This window comes from Nilaparvata lugens, chromosome 1 (genome assembly GCF_014356525.2).
Source record: "Nilaparvata lugens isolate BPH chromosome 1, ASM1435652v1, whole genome shotgun sequence".
NCBI classification, from domain to species: Eukaryota; Metazoa; Arthropoda; class Insecta; order Hemiptera; family Delphacidae; genus Nilaparvata; species Nilaparvata lugens.
In genome coordinates, this window is record NC_052504.1 from 52,186,580 (window position 1) to 52,210,258 (window position 23,679).

The 23,679-nt window shown below is 34.0% G+C and overlaps 1 protein-coding gene across 8 annotated transcripts in view; it reads left to right on the forward strand.

Annotated features, from left to right (window-relative positions):
- LOC111063342 (lachesin) overlaps positions 1–23,679 on the forward strand; it is a 246,186-nt gene that overhangs the window by 156,544 nt on the left and 65,963 nt on the right. For 4 of the 8 annotated variants that reach the window (XM_039436213.1, XM_039436210.1, XM_039436199.1 and 1 more), the window contains exons 4-5: positions 13,758–13,861; positions 15,040–15,268. In XM_039436213.1, the coding sequence (XP_039292147.1) occupies positions 13,758–13,861; positions 15,040–15,268 (333 nt within the window). The remainder of the gene's footprint in view (positions 1–13,757; positions 13,862–15,039; positions 15,269–23,679) is intronic. The other 4 variants (XM_039436219.1, XM_039436238.1, XM_039436222.1 and 1 more) reach the window with 1 other exon arrangement.

The window sequence follows — 23,679 nt, forward strand, 5'->3', positions numbered from 1 at the left end:
TGATTTGATCAGTGATGCACTATTTGAAGGTTAGTTTTGAAACAAAAACATAACCCCAAAACAGACCAAAGCTAACTTGTTAACAAGTAGCAAATTGAGAAGGCAGTTCGACCGATGATCGATCATAAAAATTATATAATATTAAACTTTTCATTTTCATATTTCAATTTCTATGCCGAATAGGCCTGAATATTTATTTAATGAACTATCATAAAGATATACTTGTTAGAAATATGAAGACAGATTAGCGTAGCCAGTATATGATGATTGAGGGTCGATATTCTAACATATAAAAAACCATATAAACAAAAAAAGAAATATTTAATTATTATTACGTTCGTTATTGTTACAAGCATGTATATTCTTATATTATGTCTACTTTATGTTATAAAAGCACGTCTATGTTCTATAAAAATTAGCTACCCTTTGAAGTTATTTACAAATGCATATCATCATAGATGAAATTTTATTATTTATTTGTGTATTCTTATAATTATATAGAACTAAATGATAATTTGGAACAACTTATCAGGAATTTCGCCCTATTTAAAAGCTTTAAAGTTGAACACATTGACACCACCCATTCAGCGTATTGGTTACGTCACAGAATCTGACCAATCCTCAATTAATATGTAAATTTGGTGAGATAAAATTTGAAGAAGAAACTCAAGTGAAAATTAGAAGAGGAAGACTCGAGGCCATTTTGCAAGAATCATCGGTAGGAGGCAGACCTAGTCCATGTACTTAATTGTTAAAAAGCTTTAATTTCTGTTTAATGTAATTCAATCTTTGTCTTTCTGTTTTAATAGATTGTTTTAAAGTTCCTATAATAATTGATGATACTAAAATTTTCAATTTCATTTGAATAAACCCTGAAATTTTATTAGTGAGGTCTGTTCGACGTTTTTCGCCACGCGGAAGGATCCAGCCGTAACGATATATTCTACGGCCGAATATATTTCAAAAACAAGAAACGGAAACAAAAGTCTACGTAAGTTATTCGAATATATAAAAGGGGATCCCCATAAATCTACGAAAATTACACAGCATACAAATTCGTCCATTTAAGAAAAGTCATGACAATAGTCTGAAGGGTACAAAGTTCTCATAGATGATTTTTATTGTATTAAATAAATTTAAATATACACGCTGTACTTAGCCAAAAGGTATATTTTCCTTAGGCGAAACCACACCCTGATAATAATTCCAATTATTAATTTATTCTATTTTCTGAATCATAATTTTGTATTAACTTATTTTTTGCCTATTTACTAGTGCAGTGTATGACCCTCCCAAGGGCTATTATCCATTTTATTTTGTTCAATCAAAGAGTACCAAATTTTCACATAGTATTTATAATTCAAAGATTCAAATCAGCTATCATTCAATATTCATTCTGTATCGATTAAAAATCATAATTTGTAAAATCTGTTCATTAATTTATTCAATATTTGCTGTAAGAGTATATCTTTCAGAATATATCCATACTACCTTTGTAGACCGCCAAACCCTCTAGTGAGCAAATCAATTTTTCCAATCTGTTTCATTCGCACACCAATCATTCTACATAGATACTCTGAATTAAATGATACCAATAGCCCGGTTAAACGAAGGCTGGTCAACCTAACCTACAACTACATACTGTTAAATTATAACCTCAAATACTGTAATTGTTCAATTATTTTCTTTAATCCAACCATTTTAATTATTAATTCCCTTTTTACTGTACATCCACCCACCTCCACGGAGCAAAATAGGCTGCAATATTTGCCAACACAAGGTAAGACCTTCTATACGAAGAAATCATACTCATGGTTGAACGATTATAATCTTAGTTTATTGTCTTATGATTCAAATTATATATTTCCGTGTCCCCCCATGGAGCTGGATTTTGACACATGACGCTTCAACTGGGGCGGATCTGTGACAATATGTAGTGATTAATTGCACATTATTTCATGAAGCATACTATACAAATTAATTTGTTTTATTCCTGTCACGTGGAAAATGGATGATTTTATTGCTTTTATATTGTTGATTGATTGTTCTCCTCGAGGATCTATTGAACGAGGGATATGTTACAACCCGGAAAGGCAGCAATAAAAAATTCAACAGAGATATCAATCCTCGATATGAAAGGTGAATACTAGGGATCATTTTTGCATGAATTTTTTTTCAAGGCTACAGTTATCCGGATCGACTGAAATTGCTTTGTAGTTCCGTTCATTGGAACTACAAAAAAATAGGACTATCTTTGTTGAAATTTCCCACAGAATCTTCTTCTGCGCTTCTATCACCCAATTTCTTCTTGTAGTAGATGTGGAATGTAGATGTAGATGTAGAATGTAGTCTACTATTCTTCTTGTCCCAATACATCAATCATAGATTTCATTCCCAGTAACATGCTTCTCAGTACATAGAAATTCACATCTTTCCCCCTTCAATATTCTCTAAACTAAAAAGAGATCAACCTTCTTTTTGAATGAAGCTGTTCGATTCCTATTGATCCTCATATCCACACCAAGAAAACTAAACAACTCAATAAATCAATCTTAGTAGATGTTTTGTTGTTCTATGGTTTATCAATTCGTGTTCCAATACAAATTCGCCTGCATTTTCATAGAGTACAATGATCAGTTTTTTGCCAGAAAGTAAAAAATAAAAGCCAATAAAATAATATTCTAAGTTCACTCATTATCTCACTGTGAAGCAAGCTAACTCTGTGAGTGAGCAATAAAGAGGAAAATTATAAACGTCCCTGAAAGCAAGAGAGATGATCCTGATAAGCTTCAGACCCCATTCAATAGGATGAACTCGAGCATTGCTGAATACAATGGTGGAAACTGGAAGAGCAGAGAGATATGGCTATTGTCAGCTTAAACCGAACACGCTACGGCACTGATGAAAATATTTGATGAAAAGGAATTTCATCTTTTCTAGAACCTTCTCGAGGAAGCGTATGAGCGAAGTATTCATCTGAAGGTCTTGAATATGAAGACAATAATTGTCTGCTCCGTTAATCAAGCTTTCTCCTTGTACATTGAATTCCCTCCCTATGTTTATTGTGACTTCAAACTCAAAATAAATGAAATCGACCACTCAATTCCAAAATAAACGAGGCTACTGGTCAATGGATGAAAATAATCCATAAATTAGGAAAACTCCAGCAGAGTTCAGAGCGAAGATCGAAGAGAGCAAATTACTTATGGTGACTGCTGATGAACTTAATTATAGAAATAATGAGTGGGTAGTATCAGTCATGTTGGATTGATGTATTTTGAAAGAATTTTTAGGAATAATTCCTTATTCCAACATAATTTCAAGGTAGTGAAAAAACTTAACATTGATCGACTGACCAGGCACTCATAGCAAAACAATCCAAAGCATTATTCCTATTGTAATTTATTCATGGAAATGGAATTTTGATCAAATAAACAGAAGAAAAGCTTGTAAAGATATGATGTAGTACAGAGCATTACTAGTAGTACTAGCATTTCAGAAAAAGTGTGAGAATGAGTAAGTTTTTCCTGAAAATGCAAGTTGTTTGAGATTGAAGTAGGCTACCTAGCATTAAAAAGCATGTTAGTTTGAATTCAGGTAGTAATTCATATTCGAGTTACAATTTTTTACAATCACTGAGGATAATTTTTTTAGTTTTTTTTCATCATTCAAAGTCACCCGTAAGTCTGAGTCCATACTGGTCAGAAGAATAGGAAATTTGAAAGATTATCACAACGTGTTTTCAAGAGATCTTCAACTCCTCAGATTTATCCTGCTAAAAAGATCAGAAGCTACTTCAATACTTGTAATCCCCTGTGCAAAGTCCACCAGCCAGCGACTTGCCAAGGCAAATCGTTATCTGTCAAGAGCAACAATCTGATCTTAATGATCACTTGAGCGAAGGTTGAGTTGTTACGACTGCACTCGTCAACGTTGTTAGGCTCCCGCCGCCGCCAGCTTCTGAGACTATTGCTGCAACTGGGGAGGCAGACTATGGAAAGATTCACTTCATACAGTCAGAACTCATTATATCATGCTTCGATGCTTTCCATTCAACTCATGCTGACAGTTTGAAGTGATTCTCACTGTAGAAAAGCACAAAAATAATGCAAGTAGTCAGAGTCTATCATTTATAACTTAAATGTTCCACATTCAACCAATGCTGACCTTATTAAGTGAATGAAATATAGTAGAGCACAGGAAAGCTAAGGATATGAACAGTTGAGAACTGCAGTGGTGGTCTCCTCCCTCCACATTGTCTTACGATGAACTTTGTCTAGGTCTTGTCAGACGATCGTATTCAGTGATTGTCTACAAACTAGCCACTTCAGCTGTAGAGTATAGTGCGCTTTGTAATACAACTAACACACTAGTATTATCCGTTGTATATTTCTGAAGTAATGATTATTGAACTTCTAATATAAAACCTATTGAACTGCAGTGGTACACCTCAACTCATTTCTCATCATAATTCCTATAAATTTCGAAAATTCTTTCCACATATCTTTTTTATGTTATATTTCGATGGCTTGGTACCGCTTTCAGTGAGAATAACATCGTTGAATAAGTTTTCATTTGGGTTTCCTCTGATCATCGCACTCTTATTCGCTAAAATGTATTGATTTGTTGAAATAATTTCTCTTCAATTTTTGTAGTTGGTGAACCATTATTGACCTATACATCCTATGAGAGTCGAAAATGAGTGATTTTATTCAGTAGCCTACTCATTCAAAGAGTTAGGATTGGAGGTTCTTCCTATTGTAATACTGTATGGTGAATATTGAGAGGTTTGAATTATAGTTTTTTGTGCCTTTCTTTCAGGTTGTTGAACTGATCAAAATTGAACTAAGTTTTTTCAATATGAACTCTAGTGAACCTTGTTTTTCATATTTGAAGAATGTATTCATATATCATGTGAGCACCTGAATTTGGCGTCGCCATAGTAGATTTGCTAACTTGCTTCTTATTCATCCAAATTATTGCAGTCTTCTAGCATTTACATAGTACTGGCTTGGATTTCGTAATGAAATTAAAGCAAACGTATTCAGAAATGTATTTGAATCGACGAATATGTGACCCCACGACGTTCTAACCTGAAATTAGGCCGGGCGCTCCACGTGTTTTCTTGAAAATTGGAAAATTTGAGTGAAAGAGCGGCAGTTCAAAATGAGTCGTCACCGCGAGAAGATCTAGTCACAGGACAAGTCTCGGCCTCTTAATTAGGCTTCGGCCTATTTGGATGAAAAATATCCTTATTTTTATTTCGTATAAATTAAATGCATGTAGTCTGATATTACTGTAGTTAAACTGTAAACGTGAGTGATTGTGAGTGCCGATTTATTTGTTAAATGTTCGATTCCATGGTGAGTGCCAAAATTATTTTATTAAGCTCGAATAGATTGACCAGATAAATCGACCGAGGCCCTAAATTTATTGTAGAGTGAGTTAGAAAATTCTTGTCTAAATATCAATTACGAGTCATTGAGATAAAGTCTCAATTTGAGAAATATTAGTTGAAATTGATTCTTTTTAATGTTGTAATTTTGAAACAAGTAATTGAATAAATAACCTGATTGGTTACAGTGAAGATTAGAACCCCTATGATTCGGTGTAACAGAATCTCATAGACCGATAATTTCATGTTTGAATACAATAATTAAAAAATTAATGTCAGTAGCAATTCTAAGAAATCTGGTGTGGCGCACTCACACAACTTTCCTTGCCGTTATGAAAATTGATCACCTGACACTAGTGTTCCCGCGCATCTCGAGTCTACTATTCAAAGATTTGAGCCAGCTGGTGACAGGGCAATAACGCTGGAGAAACACGAGGTCTGCTATCTCTTCAAAGTGAATCAAATCGAATCAAATCATTTTATTTCGCGATTTAAAAAAACAATCACAAACAAAGAGCAAATCAAATATGATGAACAATAAATTTAAACAAAATACAAGTGTTAACTTAAAAATAAGAAAATAATAATACAAAATCATAAGTATCTCTTTTCGTATGTATATATAATTTACGTGTTATATATGGTGGCATCAACAGCAAAAGAATAAACTTTGCCCGCTGGTGACCGTTGCAAATCGAAAATAGTATAATCGTCGTCGTCGTTTTCCTACAAGGATTAGGCAAATTGCCTGTTCCGACTTCAAACTCAGCACTATCACATCCATCTTTTACGGGGTCTGCCCACACTTCTCCTTCCAACCGGGTTATACAACATGACTGTCCTGGGAATCCTGTCGCTCTCCATCCTTTCAACATGCTCTTTCCAGTTTTGCCGATTTTCTTCGATCTTCTGCCATATGGAGATTATGTTGAGCTCGCTTCTTATATCAACATTATGAAGCCTATCTTCCCTTGTGCACCCTTTTACTGCTCTTGAAAACCTCATTTCGGCAGCCTGTAACCTACTCCATTCTTTCTTCCTAGGTATCCAAGATTCAGAGCCATATAAGAGCGTTGGAATAGCCATAACCTTATAGAATTTGAGTTTTGTCTCTCTCCTGGCTCTGTTTCTCAGAGTCCTATTTATTGTTCCACAAATGGATTGGAATCTATTCAATTTTACACTCAATTCTTGGTCCATTTCATAGGTTATATCACAACCCAAATACTTGAAGTGTGATACTTGTTCCAGGACTTTATTATCGAGGACTATTTCAGATCTCAATGGATATTTTCCCTGGAAAGCCATCACCTTCGTTTTGCTGAATGAGATCTTCATGCCATACTCAGCACTGAGGAGATTCAGATGGTATAATGCTTTTTGCAGATCATCCTCAGTTTCTTGCAATATTACCTGGTCATCAGCGAACCACAGTGAACTGAGAACCATTGTAGGAGATATCTAGATGCCTCCTTGTATCTTTTGCTTCCAACTTCTACACAGATCATCAGCATACACATTGAACAATGTTGGAGAGAGCGGACAACCTCGTCTTAAGCCAACATTGGTGCAAATTTCCTGTGTTAATGAACCTGAACAATCCAAGATTATAGTCGTTCAATGATACAAGCTCTTGATAACCTCAACTAGGTGGATTGGGAAACCTCTTCTTATTAATTTTTCAAATAATAACTGTCGATCTACTTTGTCAAACGCTTTTTGTAGTCTTCAAATGCAAGGTGTGTCTCTACATTAAATTCTACTCGTTTTGCAATTATCTGCTTTAATGAAAAAACATCGTCAATACAAGACCTTCCTTTTCTAAAGCCGGCCTGCTCTTCTAATAAAAGCACATCCGAGATTTTCCTGAGCCTATTGTTCAAGATTTTACTGTATAGCTTATACACATTGCTCAATAAACTTATCCTTCTATAATTATTTGGATTATTCCTGCTGCCTTTTTTAAAAAGTGATATAACTATTGCTTTTTTCCAATCTTCAGGAATATGAACCCTGATTTCCAGCACATGTTTATCAAGTGAAGTGAGCGAAATTTTAAAAGTGTGCCTCCATATTTCAGAAGTTCTGATTTTATGTGATCCAATCCTGTTGCCTTTCTATTCTTGGTTTGTCTAAGGGCTTCTTCTAATTCCTCAATACCAATCAGATCAATACCATCTATCTTTCTTTGCAACTGTTGTGCTTTTTCCATAAATGGTACATCACTTTTGTACCACAAATCCTTATAGTGCTGAATCCATTCTTCTTTGCCTATGTTTTCTATTTTAGCCATTCCCTTCACATCACTATTGAGGTGTTTTACTAGTTTATAGGCAACTTCCTGCCTCCCATGTAAATCATCCTCAATTCCTGAAATGAACCTGTCCCATGAGTCTTCATGTGCTTTCCTGACAATAGTTCTTGCTATATTGCGCTTTATTCTATAATTTTGTTTTGCCTGATCTGTTGGAGATTGTAGTAATTGTTTGTAAGCCTTCTTCTTATTCCTCATTGCTTCAGAAATCTCTTCGTTCCAAATTTTTAAACCTTTTTTCTTTTTTTTAATTTCTGCTTTTTAATTTTTTCTTTTTTTTCTCACACAAAAAGAAGAAAACGAAGCTTATAAGGTCTACCTCTTACAAACCGAGAGTGTCAGGAATTTATATCAGACCAGACTAACACAGAAGCTCTCTATGCGGCCAACTGCATCATCGGTGGAGGAAGAATGGAACATTGTAAGAGATACGCTAAAAGATGTAGCCTACGAAACGCTTGGCACGCGAAAAATAGTATAATAATATTTAAAAAAAACCTCATTATTGAGTCATTTCTGAGAATGAAGAAAAGAGAAAAGTAAATAAATTATAAGGGATACAATAAATTTTAATTTAAAAAAGGTTTTCCATTAAAGTGAAATAGTTTGAAATTATCCAATTTTTTATATCATTACTGGTATCTCTAGTTATATGTGTTAAATTAAAAGGTAATATATTTATAAACTTGCTGCTTGAATATATATCAACTGTCTCTTAACTAGTGTAAATTTTGCATAATAAACTTCGTATTTATTGATAGTATTTGGTCTAAAATTGTAATGAGATTCGTTTATCATAAAAATGTTTTCTTTATACTTAATAATATATTTTGTCAATTTTTTCAAGTAGAGTTGTCTCAAAGTCAAAACGTTAAATTCGTGAAATAATAGATTAGTTGAATAAAGTCTATGTTTATTTAATATTGTTTTAATAATATATTTTTGGGTGATGGATAAATTATTTACATGAGTGTCAAAAGCTCCACCCCAGATTACTATCCCATATTCTAAAATGGATTGCACCAATGCAAAATACACGGTTTTTAAATCTTTCAGATCTAATATTTTATTTATTTGGTAAAATTTATATGAAATATATTTAAGTTTTTTAGTTATAAAAGCAGTATGGGGCCGCCACTTCAAGAATTCATCAATAATTATTCCTAAATACTTTAAATTACATACATTTACAATACTTGAACAACTGCAGAGGTGTTTGTGCACTTTGAGTGAAGTTTTATTTTTAAGTTTCTATCAGGCTTTCCAGCTGCATTTGCTGAAAATGAAATATATTCAGTTTTCTGTACATTCAAGCTCAATGTATTTAGTTCAAGCCATTTTTGAATTTTAGACATTTCACCTTCAGCAACCCTGAAATCATCTTCCCAGTTTTTTTGCGAAAAAATTATAGCTGTGTCATCGGCAAAAGACACCAGTTTACCACAGTCTAGTTTCAGTTTTAAAAGATCATTTACATAAAGCAGGAATAGTATTGGAGATAGCACGGTACCTTGAGGCAAACCAAAAGATGTTAGGGTTACAGTACTTTCTTGAGAATTTAAAGATAGAATTTGGGATCTGTTTTGCAGGTAACTTTTTATTAGATCAAGAGGGATTCCTCTTATACCCATTTTATCTAGTTTAATGAATAAATTATTATGTGGAACCGTGTCAAATGCTTTCGATAAATCTAAGAAGACTGCTAAAGGTTTTTCATTTTTATTAAGACTATTTTTGACAATGTTTATAAAGCTAGTGCAACTTGCGTGTTTTTATTTTTTTGAAAACCAAATTGATTTTTTTGGATAATGTTATACTTATCAATATAACTCAATAAACTCATTTTTATGCATTTTTCTGCGATTTTTGCTATATTACTCAATTGGTCTATAGTTGTTGGGGTTGCTTTTGTCTCCACCCTTAAATAACGGTTCTTAATTTGCAATTTTAAAATGATTTGGAAATGTTGCTGTGATGGAGATCTTATTTATAACATGAGATAGAGATGTTGAAATGTATTCGGCTATGTGTTTTAAAGTCATGTTATTTATGCCATCAAGACCAGGACTAGAACTATTTTTTAAATTTTTAATTATTTTTTCTATATCAGATGAGCAAACTGGAATAATGAACCAAGAATTTTAAAGATGGTGATCGTATTTTTCGAATTGCAATTGAATTTTTTCATTAGTTATTTTGATATTCTGAGCATGTTTCATTCCAACAGAGGCAAAATGATCATTCGATGTGTTTGCATCAATGGTAATCTCATCTCTGCCTGTGGTTTTTTCATTAATAATCTCATTTACACACTTCCAAGGATTCTTGGGGTTATTATTGTGTTTATTAATTTGATTTCTATAATAATGTGTTTTAGCAGTTGTAATTACTTGATTCAATATTACCCTGTAATTTTTCAAATCTTGTTTTAGTCTTATATTTGAAGGCTCTTTCTTAATTTTTTTATACATTTTATCTTTGGTATTGATCGATTTTATCAATCCGGGAACTATCCAAGGTTTTAGGGGTCTATTTTTATGAGTAACCGTTTTTACCTGAGTTGATTTCTCAATATGTTTATTAAGCGTATTTATGAAATATTCAACCATATCATTAACATCATCAAAAACATCCTCCATGATAGCACTCCACTTTTCCTCAGCCATAGCCTGCCTTAAAATGTCATAATTTATTTTCTCAATGTTTACTGGGGCAATAATGTCACTAACAAAACAGTCTACATACCCCAAGTGGAGAGAAACCGAGAAGTGATCTGTAATATGAGTCTTCAATATATTGCCTATTTTACATTTTAATTTCTTATCATTGTTTCTCAGAAAAAATATGATCAAGACAAGAGACGGAAGTCTCTGCTACTCTCGTATTTCCATTTATGTAAGATTTAAACCCGTTTCCACTAAAAATATCAACATACTCAATAATAAGCTGATTACTTAAACTCATATTCAAGTTGATATCGCCTGCAAAACAGACGTCAATATCTTTTGGAATTGATGTTATATAATTATGTAAACTAGATAAAAATTTCGGCACATTACCACTAGGAGATCTAAAGATTCCAATAAATTTAAGAATTTTACCACTAATCGTTTTGATATCAAGACATATTGAATTGCATTCATCAATCTCACAGTTCAAAGTAGAAAAGTCGAAAGAATCTTTTACATATATACAGAAACTATCGCAATTATTCAGTTTAGAACTTTTATTAACTGGTATGTTAAAAGTAAAAGGAGTGTTTTCATTTATCCATGTCTCTGTAAGGATAATTATGACATAAGAAGTTTTACAGTTTTGAAGAAGATACAGGAATTCATTGAAATTTTTGCTCAAACTACGTACATTCATTACATAAATATTAAAAAAAATTATATCTTTATTTTCACTAAATGGTAAGTAATTAAAATAATCTTCTATTTCATTTGTTAAATTATTTTCACTATCATATAAATTAAAGATTTCTTCTATATCAGCCATTCGTAAATACTAAAACAAATCAAAAGAAAGTCTTCTCCTCCTGTTGAATGTCCGGTAGGCCAGTCCTATCCACTCTCAGAAGTCAAGTTGACATTTAACAATAATTTCGCATCAAGGTTCTCCAGATCAGCCATACTGGGAATTCGAATTATTCTGGTCTCTTCACTCTCTCTGACGAATACTTCCCCATTCCGGATCCATGTGGATTTGAATTTATGATTCTTTGCAAACAACTTTGCTTGAAAAAGAATTTCTTTATAATAAGGTGAGAGATTTTCATTGATATACACAGGCCCATCTTTTAAGTTTTTGTTTACATTTACAGTTCTTAATTGCGTCTGCACATTTCCAGCGTTTCCCCCACCATCTCCCTCATTCAATTTAGCTTTATCCTTCAGTTCTTTAAGACATTTTCTATAAGTTGAAAGCAAATTATTTTTTATGTCACGACGTGTGAATCTTACTATTATCGGCTGAATTTTGCCCTTGGTGGTAGGAAGTCTGTGTGCAACATCAATGTCTTCTTCTCTAATATTCATCTTCAGACACTTTGCAACATCTTTAACAATCAAGTTAATATCTTCCTCTCTCGTAACTGGGATGCCGTGAAACTCAAGATTATTTGACATCGTGTACTGTTGCAGCTCATTTAGTTGTGATTCCATGGCGGTCATTTTTATTTTTAAACAATTATTTTCTTTTATGATAGATTTGTATTCAGATGCATATTTCTCAATTTGAACCTTGTATTTATCCATCTTTGTAGAGACAAATTCAACTGACTGACGAAGGTCCTTCATTTCATCCTTAATATCCTTCATTTCCAATAAAATCGATTTTCTGATTTCATTAATGATTTCATCTTTGAAAGTTGTAGAAATACTGGTATTGTTATCCATTCCTGATTCCTTATTATATCTACAATTTTGACACTTCCAATGTTGTTTTCTTTGTTTCAAAATTTTTTAAAGTTTACTTCATTAAAGCCGACACACTTAAAATGAAAATGCAATGAACAGATGCAACAAGTGATTATTTCCTTTCCCGTATAATTTTCATTGCAACTACAACTGCATTTCAACATAGTAGAAGATCTTTCATTTTTTTATAAAATTTGTTAATATAGCCAGATAGGTAAAATAAAATAAAATTTCTTTATTCTCTTTTCTAGTATAATTGGATAGGTAATGAAAGGAATATTTTAGGAGAAGCCTAGAGAGCATTCAAGGCACTGGTCAGAATTTGGAAGCTCCTGATTAATGAATTTTGGTTTTAAAAGGAATTAGAGAGAAAATAGAATAATAGACCTATCGACTGTTATCTCTTCTTGATAACTCCTCTCTGCCTTTATCGCTCGAGTTAGAAATTAGAAATTTCCAACCGGGTTCATTCGTTCATGTAGAAATTAAAATATGACTTATCTTTTTATCCAGCAATGATAAAAAAAGTGAAGGTGAATTCTTGTAGTGCAGAATTTTCTCTTCAAAACAACACCACACAAGCACCAATACGTCAAAAACTACTCACAGAAAACAAATACAAATAGTGGAAGAAACAACCAACGATGTACACTCGACCAATTTCGACTCGCAAAATGATTCTGAATGATTTAATAGAATCAACAATAAATTGCAATAATTGAATAATCACATTTTCTCGAATGTAGAGCTTATTTCCAATTTCAGGTGAAAATGTTACTGAACATTGATTGTAGAGATTTTCATGCTCAATCTTTTCCATTTGAATTTTTTGTTTGAATTGTATCTGAAGCCTGATAATTGGAAATTTGAAACCAAACTTTGCATAGATGGGGTGGCGCTCCTGAATTTTTACAGATATGAGACTTGTGGCAGTTGATAGAGCTTATCAATGACTATTTTAGGTATAAATTTGATAGAAATCGTTGTAGCCGTTTTCGAGAAAATCACAAAAAACCCTGTTTTTGACAACATTTTCGCCATTTTAGCCGCCATCTTGAATTGCATTTGATCGAAATTGTTCGTGTCGGATCCTTATAGTGTAAGGACCTTAAGTTCCAAATTTCAAGTCATTCCGTTGATTGAAAGATGAGATATCGTGTACACAGACACACATACGCTCATACACACACACATACACCAATACCCAAAAAGACACACACCCACACACACACACACACACACACACACACAGAGTTACTTTCTCAGGTGAACACTGAAACATAGATAACTAACAAAAATCCTACAAAAAACAACTAAGAAATAGTGCATTTCTACTGGAAAACTAATTAATGGAAACTGATTGTTTCCCTCGCGAAACAGCATTCATTCTTTATATTTTTTCATATTTCATATTTTCAGTCTCGCTTTGAGAAGATTTTTCAATATATTCACCGACATGTTGCTGTAGCGTAATCATTCATAGTAGAGATGTGTGAAAGGGATGAGTGGTTGTCTCTACACTACCATATTTTTTTCTCTCCATCATAGGAATAATGTTTAGCATAGAAATATCACAAAAGCGTTATTCCATTTTTCGATACAAATCGTATTTTGTTTGTGATTGTTGCAGAGGCTCTAATGCCGCGTTTTGCAGAACCTATTCAAAATGTGACAGTGACAATAGGGCGAGACGCCTTGCTCGCTTGTGTCGTTGATAATCTCAGGAACTACAAGGTAAGTCAACAAGTGGAACATGTCTATTGAAAAACAAGCATTGTGGGATGCGATTAAAAATACTATCATCTACAGTAAACGAACAATTTCAATGACTTCTACCACAGAATTACACAGAATTATAGGAGTTTTCTCTGCTTCTACAGAAGCTATTGTTTTTTAAAAGTTAATTATGTTCATTAGTACCTTCTGAAACAAAAAAACCTCTAATGTCACTCACATTATAGAGGGTCGAACTGTGTGACATTAAAATAGACAACAGACTTTAATGCGGCAATCGCCACCAGTCCAGAATAAGCCCTTTGACACAATGCATTTGGAGATGAATGCTGATAATAATAATGTTATGATTGTATTACCATAGAGAGGAAGTAGCATGCTACTTTTTATTTATGATATCATATACATTGAGTGTTTCCATTTAGACCCGTATTTCATTGATACATCAGACTAGGACGCCAGTGTACGACACCAAGTATCCGAGCGATTAGCTTGGCATCAGTTCTTATTGAGCTGATTACACTTGAGACACCAGACGGGACACCAGATTTGAAAGGCTTGTTGCGCACTGATGTCCCAAAATGTTTACAACCGCTGGTGCCTCTGTGGTCTTCGGGGCTTACTCTTCACCATTCATACTTTAAAACTGAGCATTGAGAGGAATTGCTTCCATTCATGCATTTATTCATCCATCCATCCATTCATTCTTGCAATACATTCATTCATTGTTGTTGAGTGAATCTCTTTCATTCATCACTTCACACCTAAGAATTTATTATTTTCCTTCTCTATGTCTATCTTCTCTTTCTTCTCCTTTCTCTTCTTTTTCATCTCCTTTTTTTTATTCTTTTTATTTTTATTTTTCTTCCTTTTTCTCTTACTATTTATTATTTTTTCCATTTCTTTATTTTGTTTTCATTTTTTTTTATTTTCTTTTTTCTTCTTCTTCTTCTTCTTCTTCTTCAACATCTCCTTCTTCCCATGAGAGGAGATCTTCCCTTCAATGGGGTCAACAAAATAATACCATACAATAATAAAAATTGTACTATCCTCCTAAGTATAATATTCGACTTTCTGTGGTCGATTCCTTCATTAATATCAACTCACGTTCTCTTGCTTGTAGAATTCATTCATAAAACATCCATTCATGATATGCACTGCACTGCGCTGACTGACAGGCGCTGCGTGTGTTGTGGCAGGTGGCGTGGGTGCGCGTGGACACGCAGACCATCCTCTCCATTCATCACAACGTCATCACGCAGAACCCGCGCATCTCGCTCTCCTACAACGACCACCGCTCCTGGTATCTGCACATCAAGAACGTGCAGGAGGCCGACCGCGGCTGGTACATGTGCCAGGTCAACACCGACCCTATGCGCAGTCGCAAAGGCTATCTCCAGGTTGTCGGTGAGTGCAATAAATTACTCTTGTTCCAATGATGCAGAGAAAGTTCACTCATCTTCCATACTTCCAAATCATTCATTAGTTCTCTTGAATCAAGATCAGATAATTTGTCAAGAGTTTGAACGTTTTGTTCGTAGAATTCAACGTTATTGTAAAACTCACACCTCAGTCACAATAAGCATATAAAATCTTCTATAAGGGGTATCGTATCATGATAACTAGCTAAATCGTGCTATTACTTGTGTAATATAGTGGATTGCCAACCATTCATATGTGGTGCGGTATTTTTAATATTTATAAGAGCGGTTGCTAGAATCTCTATTTTGCAAATAAATTTGCAAAAAGTTAAGGCCGTCCGGCTCGCAAATATGCTGGGTTCAGACCGCAGTTCTAGCTCAGTGGTAGATGCATGAATTTTCCAAATAGAATTAATCACCACAAGGTTCAATGATTGGTGATTGATCTGGAAGAATACCAATAAGGAAATCAAAAAGATAGTTAGTGACTGATTACCAGTAACCATGTATCCAATCGAGAATAATGAAAGTGTTCAATTGACTATCTCAATAAAGAGTTTATTATTCGAATTTTTGATTATTAGAGAGTATCACTACTAGTAGCTTCATTAAAGGCCCATGTTATATCAAACAGTTTTGTGATTCCCTCCAAATCTACGGGAGAACGAAGACGGCGCGCATGCCAAAGTCCTCAAAAGTCAATTTTATTGTCCAACGAACTTCACCTGTAAAAATTCGTTTGAAGAACTCTTGTTTGAAGCTGATTGATCAATTCTCTCTAAAGTTCTTGTCGAACATAAAAACAGGCAGAAAACGTCTTCAGTAAGTCAGAAATGGGAACTTTCCTAACGTTCGTGGAGACTTACGTTTCAAGCTATATATAGTCAGCTTGAATTTCGAGCCCTTGTCAAACTTGAATCGTGGAGGTACGAAGAGAGCACGCATCATTTCAGTGCGCGCTCTTTTCGTACCTCACTGATTTACCCTTCTGACAGCTTGACAGAACTTTTGCAAGAGAGCGCGCACTGAAATGACGTGCGCTCTTCGTACTCTCACAAAAAGGATTTATGACCAACCTTCAGCCAGGTAAGATGCGCGTCTTCTTCGTACTTCTCCAATTCTACAGAGATATTCTTGGAATTTCGAGTAATATACAATAATTAAATGAATGTGATACTCTATACAAATAATCAGTTACTAGTCACTATGATGTCCTATGAGTTTTGATCCATGAAATGAATGGTCTATTCATCCATCTCATATCAACTCTAAAATCACGAAATTATAATTTATTGAATTATTCTCAATCAATTTCAAGAATATCACTCCACTCTTTTGATAAATACAGAAGTTATAGAAGCATTGAGTTTTCCTTGTTCACCATCCCTAAATGAGGAAGTCATTGCTTGAGTCATCACTATAATAATATGTATAGCTTATCCTATAATATTGAGCAAGCAATTCCGTTTCTATATATATAAAAGCGAAATGGCACTCACTCACTGACTCACTGACTCACTCACTCGCAGAACTAAAAATCTACCGGACCAAAAACGTTCAAATTTGGTAGGTATGTTCAGTTGGCCCTTAAGAAGCGCACTAAGAACGGATTTGAGAAAAATTCCAAAGATACACCCAAAATCTACGTTTTTCCAGCGTTTTCTCAGCTTTATCGAGAACAAATTAACAAAAAATGTCCAAATTTAGTACAGAAGCTCAGCTAGGGTGTAATAATGTTGTTTCAGAAGGAATTAGCAATAACGTCAAAGATACGCCCATAATTAGCGTTTTTCCAGCGTTTATTTGCTTTTTCTCAGATTTATCGAGAACAAATGAACAGAAATTGTTAAAACTTAATACAGAGGATCAGCTAGGGAGTTATAATGTTGTGATAGAAGGAATTTGAAATAACGCCAAAGATACACCCAAAATCTGGGTTTTCCAGCGTTTTTTTGCCCTTTCTCAGCTTTATCGAGAACAAATGAACATAAAATGTTCAAATTTACTACAGAAGCCTGTATCGTCGCCTGTTTTGTTTTTTCTGTAAATTGAAATCAGAAATAAATTTTTCACTAAATTAAATTATTTCCTTTATACAGATTTCTGTATTTTCTCTGTTTTGAGTTTGATTTACCAACTTGAATCCTTGTCTGATCTTGCTAATTTCTGCAGGATCTTTATAAATATTAAATAAATATCAGTATGAATTCTATTTGAATAATTATTGAATAAAATAGTAAAAAATATTGCATTCGTTTAAATCTTTCTAGTTTTTATAGCCTGAATACGTTTTCTATTTCTAATTGCAGTAGCCTACTTAGCATCTTTCAAAATATTCAATGGATTAATTCTGAATTTCTGATAAATTTCCTAAAATTGTAATTATAATTTTATAGGTAACAATTTCAATTGAATAATTTGTTTCTTCGGCCAACTAAACCTATATTATTACAAAAAACTTTACCGGATGAAATAATGTTATGATTGTATTACCATAGAGAGGAAGTAGCATGCTATTTTTTATTTATGATATCATATACATTGAGTGTTTCCATTTAGACCCGTATTTCATTGATACATCAGACTAGGACGCCAGTGTACGACACCAAGTATCCGAGCGATTAGCTTGGCATCAGTTCTTATTGAGCTGATTACACTTGAGACACCAGACGGGACACCAGATTTGAAAGGCTTGTTGCGGACTGATGTCCCAAATTGTTTACAACCGCTGGTGCCTCTGTGGTCTTCGGGGCTTACTCTTCACCATTCATACTTTAAAACTGAGCATTGAGAGGAATTGCTTCCATTCATGCATTTATTCATCCATCCATCCATTCATTCTTGCAATACATTCATTCATTGTTGTTGAGTGAATCTCTTTCATTCATCACTTCACACCAAAGAATTCATTATCTTCCTTTTCTATGTCTATCTTCTCTTTCTTCTCCTTTTTCTTCTTCTTCTTCTTCTTCTTCTTCTTCTTCTTCTTCTTCTTCTTCTTCTTCTTCTTCTTCTTCTTCTTCTTCTTCTTCTTCTTCTTCTTCTTCTTCTTCTTCTTCTTCTTCTTCTTCTTCTTCTTCTTCTTCTTCTTCTTCTTCTTCTTCTTCAACATCTCCTTCTTCCCATGAGAGGAGATCTTCCCTTCAATGGGGTCAACAAAATAATACCATACAATAATAAAAATTGTACTATCCTCCTAAGTATAATATTCGACTTTCTGTGGTCGATTCCTTCATTAATATCAACTCACGTTCTCTTGCTTGTAGAATTCATTCATAAAACATCCATTCATGATATGCACTGCACTGCGCTGACTGACAGGCGCTGCGTGTGTTGTGGCAGGTGGCGTGGGTGCGCGTGGACACGCAGACCATCCTCTCCATTCATCACAACGTCATCACGCAGAACCCGCGCATCTCGCTCTCCTACAACGACCACCGCTCCTGGTATCTGCACATCAAGAACGTGCAGGAGGCCGACCGCGGCTGGTACATGTGCCAGGTCAACACCGACCCTATGCGCAGTCGCAAAGGCTATCTCCAGGTTGTCGGTGAGTGCAATAAATTACTCTTGTTCCAATGATGCAGAGAAAGTTCACTCATCTTCCATACTTCCAAATCATTCATTAGTTCTCTTGAATCAAGATCAGATAATTTGTCAAGAGTTTGAACGTTTTGTTCGTAGAATTCAACGTTATTGTAAAACTCACACCTCAGTCACAATAAGCATATAAAATCTTCTATAAGGGGTATCGTATCATGATAACTAGCTAAATCGTGCTATTACTTGTGTAATATAGTGGATTGCCAACCATTCATATGTGGTGCGGTATTTTTAATATTTATAAGAGCGGTTGCTAGAATCTCTATTTTGCAAATAAATTTGCAAAAAGTTAAGGCCGTCCGGCTCGCAAATATGCTGGGTTCAGACCGCAGTTCTAGCTCAGTGGTAGATGCATGAATTTTCCAAATAGAATTAATCACCACAAGGTTCAATGATTGGTGATTGATCTGGAAGAATACCAATAAGGAAAACAAAAAGATAGTTAGTGACTGATTACCAGTAACCATGTATCCAATCGAGAATAATGAAAGTGTTCAATTGACTATCTCAATAAAGAGTTTATTATTCGAATTTTTGATTATTAGAGAGTATCACTACTAGTAGCTTCATTAAAGGTCCATGTTATATCAAACACTTTTGTGATTCCCTCCAAATCTACGGGAGAACGAAGACGGCGCGCATGCAAAAGTCCTCAAAAGTCAATTTTATTGTCCAACGAACTTCACCTGTAAAAATTCGTTTGAAGAACTCTTGTTTGAAGCTGATTGATCAATTCTCTCTAAAGTTCTTGTCGAACATAAAAACAGGCAGAAAACGTCTTCAGTAAGTCAGAAATGGGAACTTTCCTAACGTTCGTGGAGACTTACGTTTCAAGCTATATATAGTCAGCTTGAATTTCGAGCCCTTGTCAAACTTGAATCGTGGAGGTACGAAGAGAGCACGCATCATTTCAGTGCGCGCTCTTTTCGTACCTCACTGATTTACCCTTCTGACAGCTTGACAGAACTTTTGCAAGAGAGCGCGCACTGAAATGACGTGCGCTCTTCGTACTCTCACAAAAAGGATTTATGACCAACCTTCAGCCAGGTAAGATGCGCGTCTTCTTCGTACTTCTCCAATTCTACAGAGATATTCTTGGAATTTCGAGTAATATACAATAATTAAATGAATGTGATACTCTATACAAATAATCAGTTACTAGTCACTATGATGTCCTATGAGTTTTGATCCATGAAATGAATGGTCTATTCATCCATCTCATATCAACTCTAAAATCACGAAATTATAATTTATTGAATTATTCTCAATCAATTTCAAGAATATCACTCCACTCTTTTGATAAATACAGAAGTTATAGAAGCATTGAGTTTTCCTTGTTCACCATCCCTAAATGAGGAAGTCATTGCTTGAGTCATCACTATAATATGTATAGCTTATCCTATAATATTGAGCAAGCAATTTCCGTTTCTATATATATAAAAGCGAAATGGCACTCACTCACTGACTCACTGACTCACTCACTCGCAGAACTAAAAATCTACCGGACCAAAAACGTTCAAATTTGGTAGGTATGTTCAGTTGGCCCTTAAGAAGCGCACTAAGAACGGATTTGAGAAAAATTCCAAAGATACACCCAAAATCTACGTTTTTCCAGCGTTTTCTCAGCTTTATCGAGAACAAATTAACAAAAAATGTCCAAATTTAGTACAGAAGCTCAGCTAGGGTGTAATAATGTTGTTTCAGAAGGAATTAGCAATAACGTCAAAGATACGCCCATAATTAGCGTTTTTCCAGCGTTTATTTGCTTTTTCTCAGATTTATCGAGAACAAATGAACAGAAATTGTTAAAACTTAATACAGAGGATCAGCTAGGGAGTTATAATGTTGTGATAGAAGGAATTTGAAATAACGCCAAAGATACACCCAAAATCTGGGTTTTCCAGCGTTTTTTTGCCCTTTCTCAGCTTTATCGAGAACAAATGAACATAAAATGTTCAAATTTACTACAGAAGCCTGTATCGTCGCCTGTTTTGTTTTTTCTGTAAATTGAAATCAGAAATAAATTTTTCACTAAATTAAATTATTTCCTTTATACAGATTTCTGTATTTTCTCTGTTTTGAGTTTGATTTACCAACTTGAATCCTTGTCTGATCTTGCTAATTTCTGCAGGATCTTTATAAATATTAAATAAATATCAGTATGAATTCTATTTGAATAATTATTGAATAAAATAGTAAAAAATATTGCATTCGTTTAAATCTTTCTAGTTTTTATAGCCTGAATACGTTTTCTATTTCTAATTGCAGTAGCCTACTTAGCATCTTTCAAAATATTCAATGGATTAATTCTGAATTTCTGATAAATTTCCTAAAATTGTAATTATAATTTTATAGGTAACAATTTCAATTGAATAATTTGTTTCTTCGGCCAACTAAACCTATATTATTACAAAAAAACTTTACCGGATGAAATAATATTTGTTAGTAATCAATTAGTGTGAAAAAAGTTCTGTTTCGTGACTGATTAAAAAAAAAAATAGTTGTTTCAAGTGTCATTGAAATCTTACAGATTTCTCTCTTCAACCTTTTTGTATGGTGTTGGTGACTGAATATAGATAGGTTGTTTTTGAATGATCATAGATAGGATTGAGTATGGAGAAAATTGAAAAATTTTTGACGCTGCAAAGAAAACCTGGTTTTATCGTGAAGGGTTATAGATATAGGCGAGATTATCGACGTGCTGATGATACAGTGGTGTGGAGGTGTCTGGACCGGTCGTGTTCAGCTACGGTAAGAACAGATTAAAGCGAGTGTAAAGTTGTGAAAACTGATGGTATTCATGCTCATTTTTTTGAAATCTCCTGGGGTAAAAAATGGTGTGTTGAATTCCCCAACCAACGTTGAATGTGAAAAAAATGATGATCAACAAATTATGTTAGCCACTAGTAATTCTCAAACACCTGCAGTGTTTGAAGTTGAACTCCAAAAACAAAGAGACGACATATTTGCACATTCTATGAGCTTACAGATAGAGTTGGAGAAAAAAATTCCTTGTTAGAGTCTCTCCAGGCGAAGATTGATGAACTTGAAACCTCCCTCCAAGATCAAGCCTTATTGAAACAGGGAAATGAAAACATAATTGAAAACAATGCGAGAATGTTGACAACAATAGAAGTTATGGGGGCAGCAAATATCTTATTGAGATCCGAGAATAAATCTCTGAAAATTGAGACAGAAGAATTAAGAAATTTCTATCCACCAGGTGACACTATAATATTGATTCTTCTTTCGAGTGTGGTGCAATAAGATTAGAAAACTCTTTCAATGTTTTCAGCCAAACTGTAAAATCAGCTATGTATAATAAGGAAAATGAGAATATATAGATGCAAATTATAGTAGAAGAAAATCATCTGCCAAAACTGACAAAACCCAAAATAAAAATATAGGGTGATAAGACATGATCAAGATGGTAGTAATGATTTGATCGAGAGAAACGGAAATAAAATTGAGTCATATGTACAAATGAAGAAGAAAAATTATACTAATTTTAAAAAGAATACTATCATTAGAAATAAAATATCAATTTTGGCGGATAGCCATGGAGGAAAAATAGTGGATTTTATTGATGAAAAACTTTCAAATTTTAAAACCCAGGTTTTCTTCAAACCAAATACCACACTGAGTAGAATTGTTGAAGGAGCTGATAGGCAAACGAAAAATTTTGGTCCAAATGATTATCTTTTAGTTATGGGTAGCACGAATGACATTAAGGCTAACACAGTGCAGAATGTTAATGATGTGAAGAAAGTACTTGATATCTTGGTTCCAATAAGTCTGGAAACCAATCTTATAATGACAACTATTCCAAATAGCTTCGACAGGCCCGACCTGAACCAGCCGATAAATAAGATGATCGGAATAATACACAAACACATAAATAGTAAAGATTTCAAGAAAAAATTTAAAGAGGATAAGTATTTGTTTTCTCAATGAGAGATTGAGGATGGAAAATTTCACTCAACATGGGCTTCATCTCAATGGATCGGGGAAAGAAATCCTGTGCACTAGACTGGCAGAAATAATTGTAAATAAATCACCTTGCAACAGTGCAGTAAGTGAAGATTCTTTTTCAGTGAGATGGCTGAAGAGAAGGAAGAAGCCTTGATGTCTCCTAGTACAGTTGTTCAGTTTTATCTTTCTTTGCTGACGGATACATAGAATATGGAAAAAGATTCAAACCACTCAAAGTGTTTAAACGATTTAATTCTTATTCACGAAAATATACAATATATCAGAAATAAAGTTGATAGGATAAATGTATTTTTGAAAGCTGAATCTCCACATGTTGTTGTTTTTACAGAGCATGGACTCACATATGCTGAAATTTCACACTTGAAATTTGATGGCTACAACATAAAGGCAAATTTTTGTAGAAAGTCACACATAAGTGGTGGCGTTTGTATTACTGTTAGAGTCCTTGAACTCGCTTACCTAGTTGTTCGATTGAAATGGATATGGAAATAACTGTAGTGGAAATAGGAAAAGGTAGAAAGAAGTTTTTGATTGTTGGATTAGTCAGATCACCAAATGGAGAGTGGAATAATTTCTGTGGTCGAATTGATACAGTTTTGCATGATCTGACAAATAAGTATGATAATATAATAATTGCTGGCGATTTCAATGTGATTCTGAATGTGAAGAGCTCTATGAGTGATACGTTTAGAGACATATTTACTGTGAATAATCTTACCATAAGAGTGAATAAGTTCACTAGAGTCACTAGAAACTCACAACGATAATCGATAATATAATCACCAACATAAATGACTGTGA